The following is a 22,341-nucleotide window of genomic DNA, read 5'->3' on the forward strand; positions in this document are numbered from 1 at the left end:
ATCATCACTAACTGTTCTTTGAACTTCTGTGCCTCAGAAAGAAGCACGACATTCATTTTTCATATCTATCAAAGCAGTGCCTTAAAAGCCTTTTTTACTATTCTCAAGGGCATCCCTTGGTCAAGGGTCTGGCCCCCAGTTTGGAAAATGTCCACTCACTCAATTCAATTTCCTCGGCACACCTGTCTGGGGTCATAATAGCCCATTTGTCCCGTGTGTTACCCTGCCAGGTGTAACATTAGTCTCTATTATTCTGGTCTCTTTTCTTGTATCAGCAAGGAATTAAAAGAACTTCAATTTTTAGAGGGCAGGGGTATTGTTCCCAAAAAGTGTTAACTGCTGAAGATGACACAGCATTCAGAAAGATTATTTCCCCAGCTAATTTGCTATTCTCTGCAGGAGGAGGACCATCTTTCAATTACTAGTTTGAAGCACTTTGCTGCAGTATGTGGTTATCTCAGTATCATCAGCACATTAAGCCTTTGGGGGCTCATTCTGTTCTCTGACTTCCCCGAAGCCAGCACACGAAGCATTAGGTTCTCCATTAGGCACAGACCTGAAGCCAGGGAAAAAGCACTCTCTGGCAGTCTTTGTTTCAGCATCTCTCAAAGGCAATTTTGTAAATTTATTTTTTTTTTTAATTCTTACAGCTTCTTTTTTGACAAATTCCCTTGATTCAGCTTCTCATAGTCATTCCATTTCACCGTAACAGTCTGAAGCACATAAGATTACTTGAAAAATACCTAAGTACCTTCTTCAGTACATAGTATTCCACATCTGAGAATTACTGAGGAAGTACTTTCTGAATGTTTAGTTCCCTATTTAATTGACTTTAACACCTTGATAATTGCTCTGATAATCATTCTGAACTTACACCACTAAAACCTTACATTTTTCATTTGTTTTCTTGAATAAATTATACAAAATTTTGTACTGACTGATCAGTACTCTTCCCCAGCTGGATGGCTTACCTGTATTTGAGTCTAATCCCAAGAGATTAATAATGTAATATGGTGGAGAAAAGTGCTTGTGAAGTATGACATTTTTTGTACAAAATTGTTAAAAGTTCAGTAAAGTTCTTAAGTAAGTCAATAAGCATGCAGAGAAGGACAAGCAAGTATTGTATTTGCATCTTCCAAAATATTACTGAAAAATTTCCTATAGGCCAATAAAGAAACAAAATCACCAAAGGAAAAAGGGATGTCACCCTTTCATTACATACTACAGAATGAAAAGTTAAGGAAAAAAAGGACAGGAACAAACGGGCAGTTTTTCAATGAAGAAAAAATAACCATGAAGTCTCCAAAAGAGTATATGCTGAGATATGTGTTGTTTCTCATATCCATAAATAATAAATACCCTTCTGGTAGGACAAGCAGGCAAATAATGAGATGGAAAAAGCTGCAAAAAGTACCAGATTATTTAGGAGAGTCAAATCTATAACTGGCTACAAGAACTGCAGAAAGGACTCATCATACTGAGGGACTAGGGAATAAAACAGTAAATGGAAATGAGAGCCAACTGCAGACTACGAAAAATGTGAGATAACAATTCATCTTCATTTTTAACTGTACTAAGGTGCTGTACACTGTCACATGTGACATATCATACTTAAAAAACGGTATTACTAAGCAAAAACATCATGCATTCACTTTACGTGATACTCTGAAAGCATCAGAAAAATGCCCTCTGACAGTAAAACAGAATAATAAGGAGAGTAAGAATGCTTAAGGAAAAAAAAAATTAAAAAAAAAAAATCATTGTACTACTGTCAGTCTCTTATGCTGTCATGACTTAAACCTGACAGATGGTTCTGGGCTCCCCAGTTTTTAAATGGTTAAATTAAAACTTCAGAGAAAGGGCACAAGGATGAACGGAGTGATAGAATGATGCTCATGTATGAAGAGGCAATAGAAAACTTTAGCTTGGAAATGTCTGAAAGAAGAAAAGGAGAAAATGGAAATACAACTAAACACCAGAGAGAAAGTGGAATAAAAATATTCAATCAGGTAGAAGCATCATAGAACACAAATCAAAACTGTCAGGCAATTTAAAGCATACAAACAGGGATATTGTCACTGTCAAACAAAGCACATGATAAAACTATAAAACTCACTGTCTCAGGGATTTCGTTGAAGGCAAAGCATAAAAAACAAGCACATGATGTAGCCACATGTATGGAAGATGGTTCTAGCTCTGGCTAACATGTTAGTTCAGCTATACATTTTGATCTAAGCTTTCAGCACCTGATCAGCCTATTCTACTGTTTATAATTCCCCACTAGGCAAGATAGAATGGTTTAGAAGATCTTTGATCTCATCTAGTCTCACCTATTCTCACTTTATTACTAGACTTACAATAAAAATGGAGAAAAACCTGCAGAATTGAACCATAAATGTGAAAAAATGTCATTATGGCATTGTTCATATCCTGTCATGAATTGCCTTCTAAAATTTTGCCCCCTTGGCTTCACACAGATTATAACAACTTTAAAGATTGGTACTGAAATTTACTGAGGGTGTTTTACAGTTGACAAACTACAAAAGCAAAATCCATTGTTTTTTAAGAAGGAATAGTCTAGTTGAGACTTTATTATTAACAGATAACACACAGAGAATTTCTCTCTCCAAAAATCAATGAAGTTACACAATAGAAAGTCTTAGAAAACAAAAAATAAGCATGTCCTTTGTGCAGCACAGTCCATGGCTATAATTTGCTCTGTACAGATAAATAGCCTTGATTAATGTTGTGGCTGGATCCAGACCCAAATGAATGACAAAGCACTTCCTATAATAGGTTCCCCTGCATGGTCTGGAGCAACTGTTCTTCTGGAGAAAATTTTCCTTTAGTCATGGTGAGTAGCAATTGCGTAGTCAGTGCACTGTAATCCGTTTAAACTAACAAGGATACCTGTGATGGGAAACACCAGCATTGTGGCATCACCAGGCCTCTCAGATACAACTGTAAGGCCTTTTAGCATCCTCCACAGACATGGCTGCACAACACATAGCAGCTCCTTCCTCCTTGGTTACTCACCCATTCCCCTGCACAGCTTTACCCTACACCAGTGTCAAAACAAAGACTGCTCCTTGTTTGGCCTCAACTCAGCCTATGGCTACCAGCTGAGAACATCCCCCACAAAAGGCCTGACCAAGCTGAAAGGAAACACATCATCAGCCTTTCACGTTGCAGAATGCAAATCTTGACTTTCTATAGGTTACCCTTTTCAGGCCACCATAATACAGAGTAAACTGGAAAACTGAAGACAACTTACAAAACTTATGGATCTGTTCTGAACTAAACACACCAGTGCTCAGATGCTTCACCCCCAGCCATGCTCAGCTGATGCATCCATACATGGAAACATCAGAAAGAAAGAAAGAACACTCCCTCTCACAATACCACTCCTGTAGAGGAGGCCTGCTCCAAAACACATCTTTTCCTCCCCTGATTCAGAAGGTACAAAGAGAATTCTGCATTTCTTTTGAAAACACACATTACAGGAATATAAAGGGCTGTGCTCTTGTGTTTCAGTTGCTGTGTTCCCCACTTCCTATAAATGAAAGAAGTAATATTATCTCTTCTCCAATCTCCATGTGCCTCTTTAGATTCTGGCTTTCTAGACAACTCTTTTCTGATCATCAAAAGCTATTCAGAAAGAAGAATGCAATATTTGCTTTTAGAGGTAAACAAATTGTTCTTACTGCATGCCATTTACTAATGGGAAACATTATCATTGCATAAGTAATTTCTATCAAGTAAGACTACCTATGATGTACTTGAGCCAAAAGTTTGTCAAAACTACCACCATCCCCATCTCAAATTTTGTAACACATGAAATGCTAATGTGAAAAATGCATTAAGGATTTGTAACTGCACTGTGAGCTATCTTTTAAGAGGGCTACCAAAGTTACAATTGCCTATATGAAAACATAAGGAAAATATTTTTAAAACTCCTAAAAATACATTATAAAACAACTTAGTTGGCATGTGACCAGAATTTCACACTTCATGTTTATTTACCCTTAATATCTGCCAACACAGTTAAATATTAAGGAAGCCACCAAGAGATTCATTTTTTTCCAAGAGATTCTCTTTCTCCAGTCCTCTAAAAAATTACTTGTTTCTCTGATTTCCAACAATGTATGCCAAAAAGGGACAGTATAACAAACCATCTTTTACAAATCATTTTAGATACAAAACCACATCTGTCAGATAAAGAGCATTTTGGGGTTGCAATTGCTCCCTCTCCTCAGATTCTTAACGTATCTATGAAACTGGGAAGGCCCTACAAGTACCAAATACCCAAAAAACGCAGGATAAAACAAGCAGCCGTAGGATAAACCTAGTCCTACTCCTATAACTGAACGCATTTCTTAGAGCTGGGATACCTAGTGGACATACAGGCTACACATGAAGGGTAAGAAATCAGTAAAATTGAGTTTTGCAGAGAAAATCAAAATGGAAAACAAGTTGGCCTAAGACCATCCCAGCCTTTAAAAGATCCTACTTTTGCAGTACATAAAAGCGGGGAAAGAGCAGACACTGTCCGGGGTAGAGTAAGACCCCTGTAGACAGAGAGAGCGCTCTGCAGCCTCAGCACACCCCACGCCCCAACACGCCGACTGAGGCACGGTCTGTACTCGCACACCCTGCGGCTCCCATCGGCTATTATCGACCGACGACAACTGAGACACGATCATGATGCTGAACCCTGGTAATCTCTGCATATTGCTCAGTTACTCAATATTTCGCTTACCCAAACTCATTCCCTACCGCTAGTGCCGTTTAGACTACACGAGAACACTTCTTCAGCGACTTCGTCTGTTACTGCCCTCCCTTCAACTATGCAACTTGATGCATCTTTAAGTCCCGAGAAATGTGCAAATAATCCTCAGACGGCATGCTGACAGCCCCACAACCCTGTCACAGCCCGGCTCGTGGGTTCGTGAAGCGGAGCATTATCCGCGGCAATGACAGGACAGCAAGGCGCCACAAGAAAACGCGCCCCTAAAACCCGCCGCAGCCCCGGCCGCTGCCAAGGTCACCGGCCCCATCCTCTGCCCGCCGCCCGCCAGGGAAGACCACAGCACTGCCCCGAGAAGTTTCGGGGAGCACCCGGGGCTGCGGGGGCGAGGCCGGTGGCTGCGGTCCCCGGCAAGTCAGGCCAAGTCCCGCCGCCGCCACTCACCAGCCGGGACCGGGCGCGCTGCAGGAACTCCTCCATGGCTCCGGGGGGGAGCGGGGCAGGAGCTCCGCAGTGCCCGCTGTGCCCGCCCGGCAGTGCCCGCCCCGGCCCCGCTGTGCCCGCCCGGCCCCGCCCGGCCCCGCCCGCCGCCAGCGTGACGTCAGCCGTGCCGCAAGGGCCGGCGCGAGCCCCGCGGGCGGGGTGGGTGTCGCGCCCCGCGGGCCCGGGAAGCGGCGGCTCGCTTCCGACGGGAATTCCTGACCCAGGGACAGGGCCCGCCGAGGCCCGCCCGGCGCAGGGGCTCAAAGCAACAGGCACCAGCTGATGGCTGTTGCGGGTTGCTTGGACGGAGGTGTTTCGGTTCCCCGTTTCACGTTTGGTGAGGGCACTGGTGTCAGACTGTTTCGGGGTCCCCCTCCCATGGTGGCAAAAGGTCTGAAGGGACCCAGGTAGTGGGTTCGAATTGCAAAAGAGCAGATTAGATTGGACGGAGCTCTGAACAACCCGATCCAGTGTCCCTGTCCACTACAGGGAGTTTGGAACTAGATGTCCTTTAAGGTCCCTTCCAACTCAAACCATTCTGTGATTTTATGACTCTGTGTTTGACAGTCAAGCCTCAGTAAACCCTGCCCTGTACCTCAAACCTAGGATCCTTTCTAAATACTGTGGCCACAGTCACATTTTTAGTATATATTCAGTTGAGCAGTTCACAAAGGAACCTTCCAGGTTAGAGTGCATTTTGTAGAGAAGTAAAGAGAAATGTCAAAGAGCTGGAGTCTAGCATTATAGAAGTCAATAGGAGGTCATGCAATGAGTGTAGAGGAGACCAGAAAATAAACTGTAGGGCTCGCAGCCTCTCCAGGGCTCTCACACCACCAGTATTCACCAGTGTAGGGTTTTCTTCCCACTCTGAATAACTAACCTGGACAGTGCAGTTTTATTATTCCAATCAAGTTGTGCCTCACTGAGGAGTCAGAGATGACTAATTGTTAAAGAATTCAGTGCTATGGGATCTGGGATTTTTCTCTCTTGTGTATTTTTTTGCAGCTCATTGAAGATATTACTGTAAGAGCTCTTGTTTCCTTATTAACAAACTTTTTCTTATGATTGTAATTTGCTCTCATTTGATTTGTTAATTCTTCCGTGATATCTTGCAGATCCCATTACTGTGTTTCCTGCCATAATCAATCTGCTCTGCCTGGTCATATGTTCCAGTTGGAAATTGTTCTGGGGAAAAGAAAAAATAAACCTTAATCTGTATCATAACCATCTAAAACTGGAAGGTAAATCTTCATTAAAATACTTGAGTGGACAAATTGCATGAAGCAAAGTACTCTAAATGACAGTGTTCTACAGGAAAAAGATAATTCTGTTTCATTTACTGGAACATTTCTTCTTCTGAAATGCATTATGTGTTTGCACATTAATTTGTTTCAGAACTCTATCTGAATTTGGGTTTTCTGGTTGTTTTGTAGAAAAGTAGGTCTCCTGAAAGATTACAAGTTTTGCACAACATCCTCTCATACTTGTAACTTGAAATTGAAGTATTACAATATAGAAATTGCTGTGTAACTTAGGATGCAGAGTTGAGGTCGACTAGAAATGTATTGCTGAGTAAAAAAACAATATGCCCCCCACAAAAAAAGAGTCAAGTATATAATTCACTTCAGTAAAGTCTGCAAAACAAAATTAAAAGATCCAGCATGCTATGTGAGCTAAGCTGAAGTTTGAGCAATTGATGTTTAAAAAGGTCATTTTTGTAATGTATTTTAATACATATTTGCATATGTATTTAAAAAAAAAAAAAAAAAAAAGACCATAGCAGCAAATAGTTGAATAAAAAAGCTGAACTTGCTTAACAGGCAGGAAAGTTGTATTCTGAATACCTCAGACCAAAAAGCACACACACTCTCACATACTGTAAATAAAATGTCTTGACTAATTACTTCTTTTTACGTCCACTGAATAGATCTGTGCATGTAAATAATGTAAATATACCTCTACGTTGTAGTATCCAAGTGGTTCTTCACTGAATCTAGAACCGTGCGGATACTTTGTGATCCCCATGTTGGATTTCCAGAGATGGCCTCAGTACAGCTGCACTGAAAGCAAAACAGAGTGCACCTGAGCTCCCTGAAAACATTTGCACTAGCTTTTGAAACTGCTTTTTAAGTAACATTTTTGCCTCCATAATTATTGTATGAGTTACATATTGAATAATCAATTATTCATACCCTATTGTGCAAAACCATGGACAGAGTATCAATCTTTTTATCTACTTAATATTTAATAGAAATTCCTAAGCCTTAGTCCCCTCTTTTCTACCCCACTTGTAGCCACTAATTTACTTCCACTTTACTGAAGCATAAATTAGAGATGAATCAGGGCTCAGATTATTTTTTTTTCCTTCTTCCTGAAGTATCTAAAACCAGTTCACAGTCATCCAGGGGCTTTTCCTAAGGTATGTTCTTCATTTGACATGTGTAACTTACCTCCTTATGAAATCTGTGGGAATCACATATGTGTGCCAAAGTGAGAATTTGCTCAATATCTCATTCGTAGAATGAATTATTGAAAAATGGACTTGCTGAGCAATACTGGATTTTGACTTCTTCATAAGCACATTTGCAATACATCTTGTCTCACTGAAGGGATTTAGGCTGTGAATTAAGAGTTCTGCTTTGTATGTGTTTGTTGTTTTGAAAATCTAAAAACAAATAATACCATACTTCTTCAGAGAGTGTGGTTTGGAAGTAAATGTCTCTCTGTTCACCAGGCAAAGTTCATTATTTTAGTTTCAGCCATTATTCAAGCATTGTAAATATATGATTACTTTGCTATGTCTTTTTACTACATCCTAAAAACTCCTGTAACTAGTAATGATGAACATTGCCTCATACTTCTTGTACTTCTAAAACTCTTCCCATTTTCACTGTGATCATCCAGGGCAAAATAATTTGCACGATATACAAACTATCCTAGTAAAACCTTATATCCTCATGCATACTGTGTGCCAGCAAATAATATAGACTTTTGTGATATTCCATAGTTTCTGTGGTGCATATCCATTTTATTTATTCTGAAGGCATACAGTTCAGATTGTTCTATTCCATATAATGAATAAGTAAAACCAGTGAACAATTCAGAACTGAACTCTGAAACCCATCTTTACAGCTTAGCAAGGAGATAGAACAGCTGTCATGATACAGCTATCCAGCTGTCTAGATTTCTATCAAAATGTTTTTTAAGATAAACACTTCAATAATGTATTAGCAAACATTTTCATGTTAAATAAGGCTGAGGTTCCCATTGCAAGACTTTTTATACCACCACAGTAAGAATAAATAGTTCTGCCCATAGAATAAGAATGTAACACAATCGTTTTGGTAATAGTATAAAAGAAGTTCACAGCTCTCAGCTCTTGTAAGAGGATATTATTTAAAAAATTGTAAGGAAAAAGGTGATTTCACAAATTACTGAAATAATAATTCTCCAGACAGCCACCCAAAGAAACAAAAAAAGAACAAAGCTGTGTGTCAGCAGTAGGCTGACAGTCATTTGCATTGGCACTCAAGCCATTTTACATTCAGAGTCTCTATGATTTCCATGTACGCCTATGAAAGCAACTGCTTTTTTCTTAAAGAGTTTTACCAACAGGTCATGTCCTTAGAGTCACCAGTAATCCAGTCTTTGGTATCAAGTGTCTTCACTTCCTGTGGTTGGTATTTGCACAGTTTTTCATGTTTCCATTACCCTGGCTGCAGGATCATAGAATTGTTTCATTTGGAAAAGACCTCTAACATGAAATCCACCCATTAATCCAGCACCAGTGTTCACCACTAAACTGTGTCCCTAAATGCCCCATCGATAAGTCTTTTCTCCAGATTAAACAACCTCAGCTCCCTCAGCCACTCCTCAGAGGGCTTGCACTCCAGACTCTTCACCCCCTCTGGATGCTCTCCAGCCCCTTAGCGTCTGTCCTGTAGTGAGAGAAGGGTCCAGCACTGGATACAGAATTTAAGGTGAGACCTCACCAGAGTTCAGGGACTACCCTTTGCTCCCTTTACTAGTCCTGCTGGCCACATTGTTGCTGATACAGGCCAGGATGTCATTCGCCTTCTTGGTTACCTGGGCACAGCTGGTTCATGTTCAGCTGCTGTCAACCAACAGGTTTTGGTTCTTTTCCACAGGGCAGCTTTCCAGTCACTCTGCACCCAGCCTATAGCACTGTTGTATGGAGTTCTAGTCATCCAAGGACAGGGCCTGGCACTTTGCCTTTTCGAGCCTCATACCACTGGCCTTGACCCATCAATCCAGTCCATTCAGATCCGTCAGTAGAGCCTTCCTGCCCTAAGCAGATCAACCGTCCCACCCAGCTTGGTGTCATCTGCAAACTTGCCTGAGGGGGCAACTCAGTCAACCCCTCACCCAGATCGCTGATAAAGATATTAAATGGAACTGGCCTCACTACTGAGCCCTGGGGAACACAACTTATGACTGGTTGCCAGTCACCCTATAAAGACAGACAAAAAGAAACCATTTCAACTATCACAAGACTCTTCTCCAAACATGAAGACTGCCCATCAACAATGCATAAAACCTCTATGCTGTCAATGCCTCCTATCTTTCTTTTAGTGAATGGGAGCATGAAAATGGAGGCAATGAAATCACTGCCCCTTTTGGACTTCTGGTTTGCCCAATGTAAACCAATGTAAACTTCTGGTTTGCCCAATGTGAACTATTAAGAAACTTTGTTCTCCAAGAGTTTATTTTATTTGATTATTTCATTCCTAAGTATAAATTTCAAGGCAAAATTTTATAACAGGTCCTATTTCTTTTGTGGAATACTCATATTAGGTATGAAAAATTAAAATGCCACTGCTTTTTTTTTTTTTTTTTGAGGGGCAAAGGAAGAGAAAGAAGTCATGCCTGGTTAGGAAATGACTCCTGAAGGTCTGATGCATATATCTGTTGAGGTTTTCGAAGACTGAATGCATTAACAATATTTTAGCTGTGAAAGCACATAATTCCTGTGTTACAATAATTGTCTGTTCTGTTCCTCCTTGCAAAACTGAATAAGAGTGTGCATTTTTGGGCCAAGGCTAGCTACTAATTCAAGGCCAAAAAGCAATATTGAATCAATACCAAATGTACTTGGAGGTATCCCAAACAATGGATGATTCAATGGCTTTCTGTGTGGGAAAGTACAGGCTGAAGGTGGACAATAGGACTGCTGGTTAAGTCCGCTCCCAAACTACAACTTGTATCATGAAATTAAAGAAGCATGAAATTAAGTGTGAGAAGCCAGAGTCCAGATTCATTTCCCATCAGCACTATGTCTCTGGAAACCAAGTTCCCAGGTTGTTCCTCAAATTTCAACACAGTATTCTCAGACAGGTTATTATAGAAGTTAACCTTCTGTGCTGCTACCTCTTTCTTACACCATGTGTACTGATAATTTAGGCAAATTGCATGTGCCACATGAATACATCCCTAACTGTACATCAGTCTATTAAATGACAAAGTATGTTATGTCATTTGCACAGCCTCAGTACAGGCTACTTGTGTGAAGCTAGTCCCAGGTTAAAGAAGTAATTCTGGTAGATGGGCTCAGTTTAAGCTATTACCAAATCTCATGTCCACTTACCCCTCACTTAGAAGTTAATTGAAAGAAATTTATTCCTATTATATTTTCATATGGTAGTAGTATTTAAAATAGGTAGTAGTATTTAAAATAGAAAGGATGTTTCCAAAGGATGGTAATCTCTGTCAAAGTAGTGGGTAAGGGTACTTGACTTAAATCATTAACACCGTTTACGTTCCATGTACATGGGTCAAAGTCCTCAGAAGTTTTAGGCTGCAGTAAGCACAAGGCATTTTCAAGTTAAGTATGAGAAAATTAGAGTAAACAGTACATAAAATTTCTGCTTTATAGATTACCGTTGTTGAACTGAATGAATGTATATAGTACGTTTATTATTTTTGCATTTGGAGATGTTTAGAAGTTCAGAAGGGAACATTCTTACAACTACTGGTTTGAATAGAGATAAAAAGGAACTGTGAACTGTGAACCTCAGACTTCAAATTATAGAAAACAACATGAAGAGAATATTGGCTCTGTGGTAATAATTGTGAAATATATTACACTGAATAATATAGTGGTTACTGTTTAAAATTGAAAAGTAATGTAAGAACCTCTCATTTTGCAAGTTGACCAGAATAAGCAACTGCTCATCATAGACCAGCTAAAAGTAATTTTTAAGGTAGAAATTTCTTATTAGTAGAATACCATATTATAATTTTTAGACAGGTCCTCTTATTCCACAGACAAGTAACATAGCTAACTACAGTTACATTCCTAAAAAATACCATGTTATTACATTCAGTACAGTTCTTACTTTGACCTTTGAAATTCCTACATAGTCAACAAATTCATAGGACCTTTGCCTTTGCAGACAATACCAAATGTTTAGTAGATACACTGATAATAAAATAAAGGTTTGTGAGTGGTCAGTTTCTTTATCCTGCCCACAACAGGAGGATTGGAACATGATGATCTTTAAGGCTCTTTCCAACACAGGCCATTCTTTGGTTCTATGATACTACAAAGGTCCTTAACACAAGTAAAAGTATTCTATGTGATTAATGAAGAATAATAAAGACCATTCCATCATGAGCATCCCCACACTTTAAATGGAGAAGGATATTTATGGATATTACCTCTAACTTTTTTTTTAATTCTGTAAAAGGAATACAGTTCTTTTAATGACACATAAATGCAATTGTAGAATTACAAAACCGATAGCCATCTGAAGATGCAAGAAGGAATTCATGTATAGGTAATGTTGATTTGGACAAAAAAAAAACAGGTTACGGACAACAAACAGGAAACTGTAAAATGCACCAGCACAAAGCACTTGCATTTATTTTCAATAATAGTACATCTTGTATTCAAGACTTCAGCTTTTCAACTAAGAATTCATATAAAACGATAACAGGCTTGGCCATTAATGATCATTAAAGTCACCACTAAGAAAAGATTCAAGTTGGTCTTATTTATTAAGGGAATCAAAATATGCTATTATGTTCCTAATTATGATGTTTATTCAAACTCCCCAACTTACCCACAGTACAAATACATTGCAGACAGTTGTTGTAGAAGCTTTCCTATGCAGCTCTTGAAATGAGGTTTTCTTTCAACTAAGGGCTCTCCTATTCTCTTAGAGAAAGAGTTTGCTTTGTGAGGTAAACACTGGTGTTTGATGCATGAAGCTGTGTTAAGGACAAAAGCTGCTGAAGCAGACAAGTGTCTAAGAGCTGTGGTAGATCATGAATTGTTCTGTTCAAGCTTCTTCTCCTGGGCAAGTATATAATTACAAGAATAAAATATTAAAAACAGTCAAACAAGCAAATAAAACTTTGTCACTTTTAGTGTAAATTACCCACACAGAAAAAAAAAGAGATTTTAGAATACAAAAGAGTACTTAATTTTTTTCTTTCTTTTAGAAGATAGAGTACTAATATCAGAATCTATAAACAGATTTGATATCAGAAAGATATTTCCTGACAGCTGAAATAAAAGGCTTGATATAGTGTTTTGCAGCACAGTGGCAGAAACAGAAAAACACAAACTTTAGAACTGGGGCTGTCATAAAACTTATCACAAAAAATATCAAGAAACAAATATGAATGCATGAAAATGCTTTTTGCAAACCAATTCCAGAAAAATCACAGTTAAAAGACACAATTCAGGTCTTTGTAAACAGTCTATTTTATTGTTTGTTTTAAAAGATTAATGATGAAGTATCCCAAAACCCTTTAAAAATATAAAACATTGTTTAGGCCACTTTCCTGAGGGGAATTTGTAGCTGTGAACTGACATACAAGTGATATATTCTGATGGATAGAGTATGTTTTGTCAGCAGTGTTAGTCTATGCTTTTATGTGAGTTCTCCCCTGGATTATCTCTCTGTTTGTATGTTTATTTCCTTCAGGAATGAGGGAGACAATCCGAGATGCTCCTAGGACACACCATCTCTCAGTCTAAGCCATAAACTCAGACGTAATGAAATACACTGATTATTGAAAATAGACTGGTTATTTCTATGATCTATTCAGAAATAGAGGATAAAGAAGCAAAGTTTAATTAGTGAGTCAATATAAATCTCTGGTAGGATAAGATAGGCCTAATTTTTTTGTGAAAGTAGGAAAAGAGAGGTTAAGGGGATTATGAGGGAGTGAAACAGTACTTAGGATCGTCTAAACCTTCACTCCTAATCTGTATAATAAAAATAGACCAAAAATTCATATTAGAAGTTGTTCCCTTCTCATCTGCTAACTGCATATAAACAGTGACTTCATAGTCACAAGATATTTGCAATCATAAAGTTAACGTGCAGGACAGTTAAATATATACCTCAATAGGTTTTCTGAGTGCTGAGTTCAGTCTACACTTACTCAGTGTGCAATTCCATTCACTTTAGTAGGAACATTTTTTGTAAGAAGTATTTACAGCCTGGAGAAAACTGTAAAATGAATGTATATTTTTTTTTAATTGGCAATAATTACAGTAGCATGTGGAACAACACTGAGCCTAAAAAATCTTGGTGGCAAATCACACTGTTGTAGAATAAATAACCCCTGAGAGTGGTGTGTGTATGGGAGGAATAGACTCATCAGTGTATGAGGATGTCAGAACTAATTAATCTTTGAAGTAATCAGCATAAGCAGAATAAACACATATACTTTTATCGTGACCCCCTGAATATGATAGTATTTATGCTTCTGCATAGATATCCCTTTTACTCTAAGAAGAGAAAATTACATTTTATATTGCATTTCTTTTCTCCCCTGAATGAAAGACAGTTTTGTTCTATCACCTGAAAGTGAAATAACTCACCAAGACAAAAGGGCAGTGCTTCCTCAACAATGATTTATCTTTTTTCTTTTCTTTGAAGTAAAAAATGAATGACTGTATCCCCTTCAGTCATGGAGATGTTCTCCATCCAAATTACTTTGGACAAGATTTCTTCCTTCTTGCCTATCTTCATTTTCTCTTCAACCCTTAAAATTGTCTAATCCACAACTACTGCATTTCTATAGAGCAATGAAAATACAGGACTAACCAAATGCTCATTTTCAACTGAGTTCAAAGATACTGTAGTGCTTAATGACAGCCACAGTTCCCATTTTTGGAATTAAAATAAAATTTGAGTACTGTATCTTCCTCATAATGTCTCAAATTTTAGTTAAATGTGCTGATTTCCTTTGCTAGCATTATTCTATCTTCTCATGTTTATGCATTTATATGTGCATGACAATATGAAGAGAGTGCTAGAAATTGCTTCCTTTATATTGATAGCGATTATAGCTCTTGATAAGTGGTTCTTCTAGGAATCTTTTCCTTTGCCCTATAGCTATTAGCACATAGCTAATCTAATTGTACCTTACAATAGTCACATCTTAAAGAGCTCATATTTATGCAGAATGTGTGAAATGGTTGAGGAGAAGAGATATTTGAATGCTGTATTACAGGCAGAAAAATGGGATTTTGTTTTACAGCCCAAAGCTTCTGTAAGCAGAATCGGAGAAAGGTAATTCTTGGAAGACAGCATGCAGCCACCCTCATGTCTCTCATTGCTTACAGTCCAGAAGCTTCCTATAGGAAAGTAACTGTTTGTAATCTCAGTAAAAGTAAACTAAGTCAAATTGATCATTTTATGAGAGCAAAACTTCTTTGAAGCTGCTCAACTTTGCATCAATCTCAGCAACTGTTTTTCAGGACCATTTACTGAATTAGTATTATTTGCTTCAAATAGGACAGAGTATAGAAAAAAGAATACACTATTGATTTTTATAGCAAATTCTCAAGATACCCAGGAATTATTTGTTTGGTGGGAAACTGACCTATCCACTTCTCCAGCTAGACTGTACTTCTACTTCTCCTCTAGTTCTCCTTCAGATGGGTAAGTCCAAGGTAGGGATGAAGGATAAGAGACTAAGGGATCTGTCTATATAGAATTGTTTTCTACCTTGGAGAGCCAATTAAACATAAACTGCCTTGGGCTTTTAAGTGTCTTCAGAATGCCAAGGCTAATGTCTCATTTCATATATTAATTTATTTTTTTAATATTCAACAAAAATATTTTAGTTTACATAGAACTGATGTTATTTCTGTAAATGGTAGCTGTTTGGAAATTATTCTGATTTAACTGACAATAACCAATTTTAATCACTAATTTGGTGATTTGTCTTTCTGCTAGTATCATAAATAGCAGAAGTCACCAAAAAAAAAAAAATTATCTGGCAGGTGTTACCCTTTTTTCCCTTACCTGCACTGAGCTCTGACAAAAGGTTATCTCATTTCCTTCTGTTTATTTTAACACGAGTACTAATGCTGTCTCAAGCCCTTTTTAAGGCTCAGATATCACAAGCACACAAACACTAACGTTTATCTAAGTCCATTGAATACATGTGTTAGGTTGAGAACATCTTTTTAAGTTATTTGAACAAGGGCCTCTATTCCCGGTATTGTTTATTGAAGTTACCCTTCCCCTTTTATTTATAAATATTCATCAAACCTGGGAATTTATTCAAAACATCCTGTTAATGTGGTTCTTTCTTCCTTTTGATACAATAACAGTAGTAACAACAATAATTATCATTTTCACTATATAAAATTGTGTCCTGATTATCTATGTTTCGCGTGCCACTTGATTGTAATTCTCCTTCCTTTCAAATACAAGAAAAACATTACTGTTGGTATTTTTTTAATGATCCCTGCTATATTCATCTTTCTGTCTCAAGATTTTTAAAAGTAGAAGTAACAATGCCATACATGATGGAAGTCCATGTAAAATTTGTGAGAAGCATATTTGTCTCAGAAATATGTCAAGTGATAGCAATGAAATAATTTTTCAGTGGATGAATTATGGATAGCAGACTGAAGGACTCATTGTCTCTTCAGCTGAAGGACATACTGCTTGTCTATATCTTCCTGCTCTAGTGGCACACAGCATCATAGAACTTAGAGATATACAGGCAGTTTCAATGGGACTCTGCTCTGGCCACCAGTGGATTAATTAACAAAAGTGATGAAAGTTAATTTTTGCTTCAAGGCTTAAAAGAAGGGCTGAGATTTTGATTGAAAGATTAAAATAAATGTTCTCCATATTAATTTCAGCTTTCAGAATGAGTTAGCATTGACTTCTCTGTTGAAAGTCTCATCTAGTAACCTGTGATAGAAGACAATCAATTCCTTTTGTCGACTCCTAGCAACTGTTGGAAACAAATCATGGTATAAACATGAATAACCAGAGTAAAACTAGATAAAATGGAAATTCTAGGGTATTAAAGTAAATGGAATTGAAAGAATCTGAGAAAACCAGTCAGCTCATGTATATTTATAGACAGATAGAAAATGACAATATTTATCTGAATGCCGTTTTTTATATTCAGTTCTTTATCTCAGTGGTTACACTGAAAACATGATGGAATTTCATCTATGGTTTACAACTGGACAGTGACAAGAACTTTACCACTGATTTCTGCTAGAATGTCTTCCAGTCTATGTTGGGTTTTGGTAGTGTTTTGGTAGCAAGGAGATGGGTGTTTTCTGTGAGAGATGCCAGAAGCTTTCTCCATGTCTGAATTGTCTCCAGTTCCAGCTGGCTCGAAGTGCCGAGCCCGTAAGTGATAGTAAGAGTGCCTCTGGGATAAACCTTTAACGGAGGAAGGCGGGGGGGGGGGGGCGGGCGGGAAATGTGCTAAAAAAACAATCAAAAAGGAGCCAAAAGAGAAGACTGAGAATATGTGAGTCAAACAGCCCTTCAGAGGTGAGTAGAGGAAGAAGGGGAGGAAGTCGTTCAGGCACCTCTGCTCTCTTGCTCAGAAGTAGAGATTCCCCTGCAGGCTGTAGTGCACACAGCCCATGGCGAGGCAGCTGTGGCCCTGCAGCCCATGGAGGGCCATGGGGATGCAAATATCCACCTGCAGCCCCTGGAAGACCCCACAGCAGAGCAGGTGGATGCCTGAAGGAGGCTGTGACTGCTGAGTCACAGTATGGATCCATGCTGGAGCAGTCTGTTCTAAAGGACTGCATCCTGTGTAAAGGACCCACACTGAAGCAGGGGAAGAGCATGAGGAGGAAGGAGAAGCAAAAACAGTATGCGATGAACTGGCCACATTCCCTATCCACCTGAGCCATTGCAGGGAAGAGGTGGAAAAATTGGGGGTGAAATGCATCCTGAATAGAAGGGAGGGTTGGGGAAAGCTGTTTTAATATTTTGGTTTATTTCTCACTACTATACTCTGATTTGATTGGCAATAAATTAAATTAATTTCTCATAATAAAGTCAGTTTTGCTCAATAGCAGGACCTGAGAATAGGAAACAAATTATAAGTTCTTTCTACTTGTCTCATAGGCACACACAAAAAGAAAAGGGAAGAATACAACCTGCTTAGGTCTTGCAAACTTTACAAAATTTTTACCAACAGAGCCTAGGCTGTCAATTCTTCTGTCTGTAAAGCTAACCAAATTACAATATGAAAACATGAAAAATCCCTCCTCTGAACCTGTTGAGATCCCATCAGAAGTACTGTATATTTCCAGTACATATGCAAGTGCTGTTCATACATAATGAATATCAATTTGGAGAGATGCAGACACTGATTGCTTTGAGCAGAAAAGAACAGCAGAAAGCTCTACGCTATAGCTTTTATATAGCAAATACATAGGCAGATATATAAGCAGGTACAATAGGAATTTTTGAAGGTCTTGTAAAACATCAGCATAGTTCAGTGAGCCAGCCAAAAAAGCCGTGCTCTAATAGGAAAAAAGAACAGTTTGTTCTCAGGGCTATTTCATGCAGGATGTTCAGGAAAGGAGGCACTCTAGCATCATTCTACTAACCTAATTCAGATCCTTAATGTCCTATTGTTTTTAAAATGTTAACAGCCTGAAAGGTGGAGGGCTGTTTGGAAATGATGTTGGGAAAAAAGGATAGTATGTGTGTGTATTTGAGACAAAGGGAGAGAAGTTCAAAACTAAGACTAAATGAAGCCTAGTCGAGTAGACTTTTAGAATTCCAAAAGTCCTGGAATTAAAAATGGCTATAAACCACAGCAACCATGTTTTCACACTAGGAAATACGTAGTCTTGTACTCCTAGTAGGCTAAAAACTGGTGACTAGCAGTTGCTTTTTTCACTAGAATTCAGTGATGGCACAGATCTTTTCCAACTCAGCAGTAAAATATACGTCTATATAAACAAATTAATACCAGGAATTCCTTCTTTTCTTAATGTATTCTTTGAGCTATGGGTTTATGTGGGAAAGAGAACTGTTCTTACACATTAAGACCTTTGCGTTAACCTACAATTGCTGCAGTACTCCAACTCTGAAAACACAAAGTCCTGGAATGATGCCATGTGCACACATTGTTACACATCCCAAACAAGTGTCCTTTGCCCAGAAATTACCGTATCAAGTTTTGTCATAAACTTAATGTTCAACTTATTAAACATCTGACTCTTTCATGAGTACTCAGCCTCAAAGATACCTAGAGGCAGGGCATTTCCATCTTAATTGTGCCAAATTTAAGAAATTCCTACTTTCCTACATATTGCCATTGACCATGCGTAGCTTTCTAGAGTTAGAACCTCATAGTACTTTGCCAAGTGGAGAAGGGTCTGTATCTTGAAAACAGTCTTACAATAAAAAACTATCATACAAATGGACCTGCTGGTATCAGCAATAGGAATCTGCAATAACATCTTAATGAAGTATTTACTTATGAAAATACACTTGCATTTGTGAATAGCTATGGTTGCAGTTTGCTGTTCCTGTTTTTTGTAGCATTCATTTCCTTAATGTAAGAGGTAAGTTGTATCATTTAAAAGCTAGAGCACTAATTTCTTCCAATGAACTTTTAAAAATCAGTTATTTTTCAAGCATTTCCCAAAGTTAAGATGTTTTTTTAAAATCCCAAGCTCCCTGTATCTTTAAAACATTATTTGGGTGTTACAATGTCTCTTCTGGGAGACGCAGTTTTGCTTTATAATGCTGTCCTTTCTTCTCACTGCAACTGGTATTCTGTCTACTGAACTCTTTGTAGTCCTCTTATATTTGCACAGAAAGAAAAACAGATATTTCTTTGTTAATTGGCATATTAAAAATTTATGGTGCACTAGGATGTTTAATATTTAAACACAATGCTTAATGTTTTCTGTTGCAATTTTTTTTTCCTGAAAAAAATAAACAAGTATCATAGAGAATGCTGTTCTTTTCCAGACTATTAGAGATCTTATTTTGATCAGGCATTCAATACAGATAACATCATTACTCCAGCATCAGTGATTTTTTTTTTTTTTAAGTTTAAGATCACATTACACTTTTATTCCCAAGACAGCTAGCCTTGATATACTACAGTACTGTAAATCAATCTGGTATTTTACTTTTTCATTTCTTCTGAGGACTGCTGGATTATCAATCAGCTACCTGAAAGGAGCCTTTGTTACCTGAAGGGAGCCCACAAGAAATCTGGAGATGGACTCTTTACAAGGGCATGCAGTGATTGGACAAAGGGCATCATCCCTGAAAGTGTTCATGGAGGTCTGACCAACCTGATATAGAAAAAGTTGTCCCTGCTCATGGCAGTTGGGTTGGAAGGAGATCATCTTTAAGGTCCCTTTCCAACCCAAGCCATTCTATGATTCTATGATTCTATGATTCTATGATACTATGATATGCACCATTAACATTAGACTTGAAACTATTTTATCAGGGAATTTTCTGTTTCCTAATTAATCTGTTAAATAATTTCCACCCAAAGCTTTGAGTCTACAAAGCACTATTTTCACTGGTGAGGCAGCTAAATCAAAGTCAAGATTTCAATCTTCCTGCTATAAAGCAAAAAAGCAGTATGTCACAATTTAAACTGGAAAAGATCGGTGTTTAAAGCAGAACACGAAGAACCTAGGACACTTGCATTAAATATTCTTCTCACCCCAGGCTAATTCTCTGGTTTTAAGCAAATCGGCTGTGATGCAAAAAAATATGTTACATTAGAGCTCGACTTCCTAGGGACCTATAGAAGCACTGAGAAAAGTGCCTACAAAACTGTTTCATTCAAATATAAGATCCCAAGATGGACCAACAAGATATCAGAACAGGCCAAGATCCATAAAAGTTGAATTCTTTTGTCTAATTCACCTGTGTCTCACCCAGTCCTGCAACTGGTGTAACAAACTTTCCATGCTCCTTAGCCTTTTTCCATTTCCTTGGGATGAAAGTCATAGGATGAAGCTTACCAACCCATATTTTGCTCTCCACAGAAAGGCTGACTGGGCACTGGAATGGGCTGCCTGGGGAATTGGTGGAGTCACCGTCCCTGGAGGTGATTAAGAAAAAACTGTATGTGGCAGTCTCTGCCATTATCTAGATTAAAAGGTGGTGTTTTGTCATAGGTTGAACTCAATGATTTTTCCAATCTAATTCATTCTATGATTCTTTATTATTCCAGAGGATGAGTCAGATGACTCAACTGACAGCTCTTTACTTTTCAAAGAAGTTCTACTTTCTCTTGGCTGACCAATTTGTTTTGCACTCCCACCACCTTTCTTAGCCTTTCTTAGGACCAGAAGTTCTTATTGGGGCTTTTCACTGAACCATATGAAAGCATAATTTCCCTTCTTCACAGTTAATTAAAAATAAAATAAAATAAAATTAAATTAAATTAAATTAAATTAAATTAAAAAAAAAATTAAAAAAAAATTAAAAAAAAAAGAGAGAGAGAGAGAAAGAGAGAGAGAGAGAGAGAGAGAGAAAAGGGTAAAAAAAAATTTGGGCTTTACTCTGGCTATTTCTCCACAGAAAGCCCTTTTCCATGTCAAATCTGTGAATCTTCTCCAAAAATGACAGTTTTGAGCTGGGAATAACTTTTGTTGTCATTACTTCTTTGTGACCTTTAATGTCCCGACTCTTAAATTCTCTTTGCCAACCTATTAATATGAAAGAAAATCATTGGGCAAATATTACAGCTAAACTATTGAAGTTCCATCCTAAGAACAATCTTCAGAATTCCACAGCTGAAGAAAGCTGTGATACTTACTTTTCAGGATTATTTTATTATTTTACATTTAATTAGTATCTAGGCCTGCCCTAGATACACTTGTTTCCTCCTCACAGTCATCCTTGGAAATAAGGATTGCTTTGCAGAGTTTGATTCCTGAATCTGATAAGCTATGCAAGCAAAAGCTGTTTATTTAAAATCAAAACAGCCAGGAAATATAATGCTAATCAGTAATCCAGTGACTAGGAAAGGTATTTTATTTGCAGACATTATCTTAGGTAACTATTTGAAGGTTTGTAGAACCAAAGAACTACTAGGCAGTTGAAGAAGCATTAGATTCTGGACTCTCCCCTTTCCAGAGAACAAAAGCTTTTTTTCTCATTCATAACCAATTGCTATTTCTTACTAATAAACAGTAATGTGATGTGTTTATTTTAGTTAGTTTTGGAGTTTTTAAGCAAAAAAAATATCATCTGTAAAACTTATTTTATAAAGTTGAAGAAAAATCCTGAAACAGAGATTAAAGATTTTATTCTAAGAAGGGTCTGACAGGAGTGCTATACAGAAGCAATGCAGTTTGTTTGATTCTGAAGCAAAATTAAAACAATAACTCACCAGACTTCAAATGAAATCATGTGTTGTAAGCAGAGGAGTGATATATTAGATCACATTCAGTTGTTTGTCTCTTCGGGCTTCTTCTTATATTTGTCAATTGTTTTTCCTTTCATGCTGCTTATTTTTAATGTATAACGAGGGTATACGCTGTTGATGACCAGGCAATGTTAGAGAAAAATTATAAAATAGCAGATGTGAATCACTAGGCAAATGCCCTGGGAAGGAGTTTTATTTTAACATATTCAGCTGCAACATCATGATTCTAACTGAAATAGGCAGCCTCAAATTTAATATGTAATTTTAATATCTCGCATCAGATACTTCGTTTTTCTCATTTTATTAAAGTGCATATAGATAGAAACATTTTGTTGCACATGCTATTTAATACCTCACCTGTAGCTCTGCACCACCCAGTGACACAGAAGATGCTAGGCTCACATGGCAGCCAGCCACCATCTGAAATGAAATCT

At 37.9% G+C, this 22,341-nt stretch overlaps 1 protein-coding gene across 3 annotated transcripts in view; it reads right to left on the minus strand.

Annotated features, from left to right (window-relative positions):
* The window catches only part of PRUNE2 (prune homolog 2 with BCH domain), a 133,484-nt gene extending 128,215 nt beyond the window's left edge, over positions 1-5,269 (minus strand). For all 3 annotated transcript variants that reach the window (XM_083883229.1, XM_083883228.1, XM_083883230.1), the window contains exon 1: positions 5,192-5,269. In XM_083883229.1, coding sequence (XP_083739355.1) covers positions 5,192-5,227 — 36 coding nt within the window. In that variant the 5' untranslated portion in view covers positions 5,228-5,269. The remainder of the gene's footprint in view (positions 1-5,191) is intronic.
* Between the last annotated feature and the right edge of the window lie 17,072 nt (positions 5,270-22,341).

Source organism: Zosterops lateralis (assembly GCF_965231275.1).
Source record: "Zosterops lateralis genome assembly, chromosome: Z".
NCBI lineage: Eukaryota > Metazoa > Chordata > Aves > Passeriformes > Zosteropidae > Zosterops > Zosterops lateralis.